General features: G+C 50.0%; 1 protein-coding gene across 1 annotated transcript in view; it reads left to right on the top strand.

The window, feature by feature from the left end:
• The window catches only part of LOC112078516 (dynein light chain 2, cytoplasmic-like), a 9,561-nt gene extending 4,634 nt beyond the window's left edge, over positions 1–4,927 (top strand). Inside the window, exons 2-3 of the mRNA XM_024144729.2 lie at positions 3,990–4,126; positions 4,221–4,927. Of these exons, the coding sequence (XP_024000497.1) occupies positions 3,995–4,126; positions 4,221–4,358 (270 nt within the window). The 5' untranslated portion in view covers positions 3,990–3,994 and the 3' untranslated portion in view covers positions 4,359–4,927. The remainder of the gene's footprint in view (positions 1–3,989; positions 4,127–4,220) is intronic.
• The last annotated feature ends 1,662 nt before the right edge of the window (positions 4,928–6,589 follow it).

The raw sequence follows: 6,589 nt of genomic DNA, 5'->3' as shown, positions 1-6,589 counted from the left end.
CAAAAAGGCACGTGAAAGACGCGCGTCAGATTCGTGTGGTCTAGATGCACCAGCATTTAGCGCTTTGCTTCGCAAAGAGTTAGTCTGGAGAAAACCAGGCACAGCTCATTCCACCATCTACACCAATCCCTACCGTGAAGCATGTGGTGGCAGGCCATCATGGTTGGGATGCTTTTCAGCAGGCACGGACTGGGAAGCTGGTAAGGATAGAGGGAACAATGAATGGAGACCAATAACAGGCAGTCCTTGATGAGAAAGGAATACATCTTTGAATGGATTTGGCTTTTTCAGCCACACCCGTTTCTGAGAGCTGTATAAAATCACAGCCATGCAATCTCCATAGACAAACATTGGCAGTAGAATGGCCTTACTGAAGAGCTCAGTGACTTTCAACGTGGCACCGTCACAGGATGCCACCTTTCCAACAAGTCAGTTTGTAAAATATCTGCCCTACTAGAGCTGCCCCGGTCAACTGTTATTGTGAAGTGGAAATGTCTAGGAGCAACAAGGGCTCAGCCGCGAAGTGGTAGGTCACGAGTTCACAGAACGGGACCGCCGAGTGCTGAAGCGCAAAAAATTGTCTGTCTTCGGTTGCAACACTCACTACCGAGTTCCAAACTGCCTCTGGAAGCAACATCAGCACAAGAACTGTTCTTCAGAAGCTTCATGAAATGGGTTTCCATGGCCGAGCAGRCGCACACAAGCCTAAGATCACCATGCGCAATGCCAAGCATCGGCTGGAGTGGTGTAAAGCTTGCAACCATTGAACTCTGGAGCAGCGAACTGTAAAGTTTGGTGGAGGAGGAATAATGGTCTGGGGCTTAGTTCCAGTGAAGGGAAATCTTAACGCTACAGTAGGCGATTCTGTGCTTCCAGCTTTGTGGCAACAGTTTMGGGAAGGCCCTTTCCTGTTTCAGCATGATAATACCCTCGTGCACAAAGCGAAGTCCGTACAAAAATGGTACGACCATCTATTCTATGTTCAACAACGTGTTATTGATTGCTCAAGTGGTTTGCAAGTGATAATGTTTTGTTTGTCAATTTGTTTTGGATCATCTGTTCTGTGCAAACATTTGAAATGCATCAGTTGCAAACTGTGATTCATCTCTCCAACTCAATCAAATGTATTTTATGAAGCCCTTTTCTCTTACATCAGCTGATGTCCAAAGTGCTGTACAGAAACCCAGCCTAAAACCCCAAACAGCAAGCAATGCACGTGTAGAAGCACGGGTGGCTAGGAAAACTCCCTAGAAAGGCCGAAAACTCTAGGAAGAAACCTAGAGAGGAACCAGGCTCTGAGGGGTGGCCAGTCTCTTTGGGTGTGTTACTGGGTAGAGAGGAACCAGGCTCTGAGGGAGGTGGCCAGTCCTCTTCGGGCTATGTACTGGGTAGCGAGACAGGAACCAGGCTCTGAGAGGGTGTGGAGATAAGAGTACATGGCCATTTAAAGCCAGAACGTTCTTCAAGATGTTCAAAACGTAATAGACTATCCAGCAGGGTCAAATCTCAAATAATCTCAATCTAAACTAACCTCTCCATTGGGGGAAAAAAACTGATTGCTCCAATTCGGCTCGCAATCTATTAAATTGGTACATGTGCCGGTAACCCTCTAGTGCCGTCGTATCCACTCTAGTGCCTGGTACTCACTCTAGGTCGGTAACCCACTCTAGTGCAGGTAACACTCTGTGCCGGTACACTCTAGTCGGTACACTAGTGCCGTGTAACCCCACTCTAGTGCCGGGTAACCTCTGTGCCAGGTATAAACACTCTAGTCGGTAACGCATCCTGTAGCGGATCAGTCTTGTGCCGGTAACCTCCAGTCCGGATCATGTTGCCCGTAGTTGCGCTGTAACCCACTCTAGTGCCAGGTAACCCACTGTGCCCTAGTGCCCGGTAACCACTTAGTGCCGGCGGTAACCACTCTAGTGCCGGTAACCACTCTATGCGACAGTAGCCACGTGGGTAACCTCTCTAGTGGCGGGTAAACTCTATTGTGCCGGTAACCCATCTAGTGCCGGTACCCTCTAGTGCCGTAACAAGTAGCCACTAGTGCCGGGTAAATAGCTCACCTAGTGCGGTAACACCCTATGGTACAAGGCCACTAGTGCCGGTAACCATTCTAGTGCCGAGTAACAAGTAGCACTAGTGCAGGGTAACCACTCTAGTGCCGTAACCACTCTAGTGACCGGTAACCCTCACTTTAGTGCTTATAGGAGTAACACTTAGTGCCGATGGTAACAAGTAGCCACTAGTGCCGGTAACACTCTAGTGCCGATACATTAGTGCCAGCAGCTCAAACCCTCTAGTGCCGGGTAACAACGTAGCACTAGGTCCCGGCTTTCGCTGCCCATGTCTGCCCTTGAACAGGACTCGGGAAGGGCCTGGATTGTAGCAGGACTGGACAGCGGGCTGTTTGGGAGGTCTCCGGTTTCTGGTCAGACTTGTAGTGCACCTGTAGGGTGGTAGAATCGCGACTGGGCCAGGTGTTTGGTCAACAGTAGACCCGGTGGTTAGGAATCGGCAGACTGGGCCAGGGTCTGGTCAGAAGTTGTTGTGTGCTGTCGGGCCAGACTGGGCCCAGGTTCGGTCAGAAGTAGGTGCTTATGTCGGCCGACTGCGGGCCCACGGATTCTGGTCAGTATATTTAAGGGTGCTATCGGCCAGACTGGGCCCAGTTTCTTGGTCATAAGTAGTGGCTGGCTAGTCGGCCGACTGGGCCCAGGTTCTGGTCAGTAGCTAGGGTTGCTAGTCGGCCGACTGGGCCCGGTTCTGGTCAGAAGGCGGCGCGTGCCTAGTCTGGCCAGACTGGGCCCATGGTTCTGGTCAGAAGTCTGGGTGCTAGCTCGGCCAGATGGGCCAGGTTTTGGTCAGGAAGTAGGTGCTAGTCCGGCCCAGACTGGGCCAGGTTTTGGTCAGAGTTAGGTGTAGTCGGCCAGACTGGGCCCAGGTTTTGCTGGTCAAAAGTAGGGTGTAGTCGGCCAGCTGGGCCAGTTTCATGCTCAGAAGTAGGGTGCTAGTCTGGCCAGACTGGGGCCCAGTTCTGTCAGAAGTAGGGTGCTACGTCGGCCAGACTGGGCCCAAAAGGTTCCCTCGTCAAAGTGGGCTGCTAGTTCTGCCAGACTGGGCCCCAGGTTCCTGGTAGAAGTAGGGTGCTCATGTCCGGCCTAGACTGGCCCAGGTTACTGGTGCAGAAGTCGTGGTGTAGTCGGTCCAGACTGGGCCCAGGTTCTTGTCCAGAAGCGGGTGTATCGGCCAGACTGGGCCCAGGTTCTTGGTCAAGAGTAGGGTGCTAGTCGGCCAGACTGGGGCCAGGTTTTTGGTCAGAAGTAGGGTGCTAGTCGGCCAGGATGGGCTCCAGGTTCTGGTCAGAAGGTAGGGTGCTAGTCGCCACAGGACTGGGTCCCAGGTTTTCTGGTCAGAAGTAGGGTGCTAGTTCGCCAGACTGGGCTCCAGGTTCTGGTCAGAAGTATGTGCACTATATAATACAGGTTCCATTGGTTATGTCGACTAGCACGGTTGTCACCAAAACCCCCCCGTTTATTACACTATTAATAGTGCAGGAGGCGTTTGTGCCAAGCTTAGCGTCTTCCCGTCTCCTTTCCTCCCCGGTCTCTTCTCTGTTCGCTCTCCGTCTCCCTTTTTCCTCTCCCCGTCTCTTCTCTTTCGCTCTCCCGTCTCCCTTTCTCTCCCTCTCCCCTCCTTCCCCGTCCTCTCTCTCCCGTCTCTTCTCTTCCTTCTCCGTCTCTTTTTCTCTGTTATGGTCTGTCTCACATCCTGTTCCACAGCAGACTCCTCTTCTCTCTCCAGTCCCATTCTCCTTCTATCACACTGCTTAAGATACAATGATTTAGGATCTACAGGTTAAAGCTGCAATATTTTACTTTTTGGATGACCTGACAAAATTCACAATTTTAGGAACCAGGAAARMGCGAGGCGATTTCTGCACAGTGTATCTTTAACTAACGTTCTTCTTCTCCCTCCCCCTCTAGTCACCATGACTGACAGGAAGGCTGTCATAAAGAATGCTGACATGTCAGAGGACATGCAGCAGGATGCTGTGGACTGTGCCACTCAGGCCACGGAGAAATATAACATTGAGAAGGACATGGCTGCTTACATCAAGAAGGTAGCTAACCAGACAGACATCCTTACCTAGTGTGTGTGTGTGTGTGTGTGTGTGTGTGTGTGTGTGTTTCTAAATGTTCCCTGTTTTGTTCCAGGAGTTTGACAAGAAGTACAACCCCACGTGGCATTGCATTGTGGGTAGAAACTTTGGCAGCTACGTGACGCATGAAACCAAACACTTCATCTACTTCTACCTGGGCCAGGTGGCCATCCTGCTCTTCAAGTCTGGTTGAACCCCTACACCTTAACCGCTACTCCCTAACCACCTGACGTCTACCTGGGCCATCCTCCAGCTCTCTCTCTCCTCCCCTCTCCACTGACCGAGGCAGGCGCTACTCCCTAACCACCTGACGTCTACCTGGGCCATCCTCCAGCTCTCTCCTCCCCTCTCCACTGACCGAGGCAGGCGCTACTCCTCACCTGGATTGTGATATACTGATAGTTGAGGCCACACACACATTGACTTGAAGAGTTCTAGATGATTCTCCATTGTGTCTGTGCGGTGCTGCATGGGCCATGTACATGGTGTGCATCTGTTGCAGTAGAATAAACATGATGGTGTGCATCCCAAATGGCACCCTGTCCCTATACACTATTCCTTATGTAGTGCACTACTTTTGACCAGGGCCCATAGGGAATAGGGGGTCCATTTGGGACACACATGATGACTACATGTGTATATGTTGCAGTATGAGAAACATGCTACTCATGGAGTTGCTGAAGACTACAAAGAACAGATTATTATGTTAAAATGTGTTATTTKTTTTTCTGTTGCTCAGCTGTATAAAATGCTTTGACTGTTGCTTCTGTGTMGTTCATAAAGATTGGTTGAACACTATATTTAAAAGGAACATGGACTAGTGATTTACTGGGGGTGTCATCTCTCATCATTGATGTCAAAGATACAGAACACTTATGTTGTCTGGGAGCGATTCAGGTCATCTCTTGCTCCAAGCTCAGAAGCTGTGCCTGGGGGGGGTCATGGATAAGAGCCAGGCAACTCATGATCCATCCTATGGATACACCAAKGCCTGTATCAAGAATTACAAACCATCTGTGGAGTCTTGATACGACCATGGGATATTACATCCACCTAGTACCAGGGTCCACATCACAGGAGTGCTCAGGATCCCATAACTGAAATGGCAATGTGTAGCTAGGGCCTGCTTCCTGACTGATGTTTCTCCCTGTCTCATTGACGTTCCCTCAGCTAAATCTAATCAAATGTATTTATATAGCCCTTCTTACATCAGCTGATATATCGAAGTGCTGTACAGAAACCCAGCCTAGAACCCTAAACAGCAAGCAATGCAGGTGTAGAAGCACGGTGGCTAGGAAATACTCCCTAGAAAGGCCAAAACCTAGGAAGAAACCTAGAGAGGAACCAGGCTATGAGGGGTGGCCAGTCCTCTTCTGGCTGTGCCGGGTGGAGATTATAACAGAACATGGCCAAGATGTTCAAATGTTCATAAATGACCAGCATGGTCAAATAATAATAATCAGAGTAATTGTCGAGCGAGGGTGCAAAAGGTCAGCACCTCAGGAGTAGATGTCAGTTGGCTTTTCATAGCCGATCATTAAGAGTGTCTCTACCGCTCCTGCTGTCTCTAGAGAGTTGAAAACAGCAGGTCTGGGACAGGTAGCACGTCCTGTGAACAGGTCAGGGTTCCATAGCCGCAGGCAGATCAGTTGACCAGGTGGACTGGGGACAGCAAGGAGTCATCAGGCCAGGTAGTCCTGAGACATGGTTCTAGGGCTCAGGTCCTCCGAGAAAGAGAGAATTAGAGAGAGCATACTGCTGCTCACTGCCTTTCTGAGCTGCTTCAAGACATCAGAAGCAGTGGAACTCCATCAACCAGGAACTGACACATCACTACATTTTGAAAGCGACCGATTCTTGTTTATAATAAAACAAGTAATATTTCAAATATCTTAATAGATATAAATAGTAACCTGTGCACTGGATATACATTTGTMAAAACGGTTCAAGATTAGATATGGTGGATTTAAAATAGCCAATATAAAACAGCTGTGGGTTTATTCTTTCTGGGATTAGAAGCTGCACAGAACAGGAAACCGCCACTCTTCTTTCACTTTCTTAGAGGAACAGGACTAATGAAGAGAATTGAATGCAGGCCGTGACTGGCCTCACACTCCATAACAGTAGGTTGCGGTGTGTGCACCTTAAAACTTGGATGCGATCCACCAACCCCGAAGAAGAAGAAACGGGAAACCACGCGTTGACCTGCCAACCCCGGATGTACCATTGCAGCAGAGTTTCCCCTGAAAGATGGCTGCCAGAGAAACGTTGTCACCAGGCTCTAGTCCTCCAATGTCTTCCAGCCTAGCCGGTATTAACGACGGTGTGTCAGTAGCGCTATCACCAGATGCGGTCCCGTTCAGCCCGCTGGCTCCGGGGGACCGGGAGGAGATGGGTTCGGTGGCGGCGCAGTTCTCCCACTAC

The sequence above is a fragment of the Salvelinus sp. IW2-2015 genome, unplaced genomic scaffold, assembly GCF_002910315.2.
Source record: "Salvelinus sp. IW2-2015 unplaced genomic scaffold, ASM291031v2 Un_scaffold5786, whole genome shotgun sequence".
NCBI lineage: Eukaryota > Metazoa > Chordata > Actinopteri > Salmoniformes > Salmonidae > Salvelinus > Salvelinus sp. IW2-2015.
This window is presented reverse-complemented; position numbering and strand designations above follow the sequence as displayed.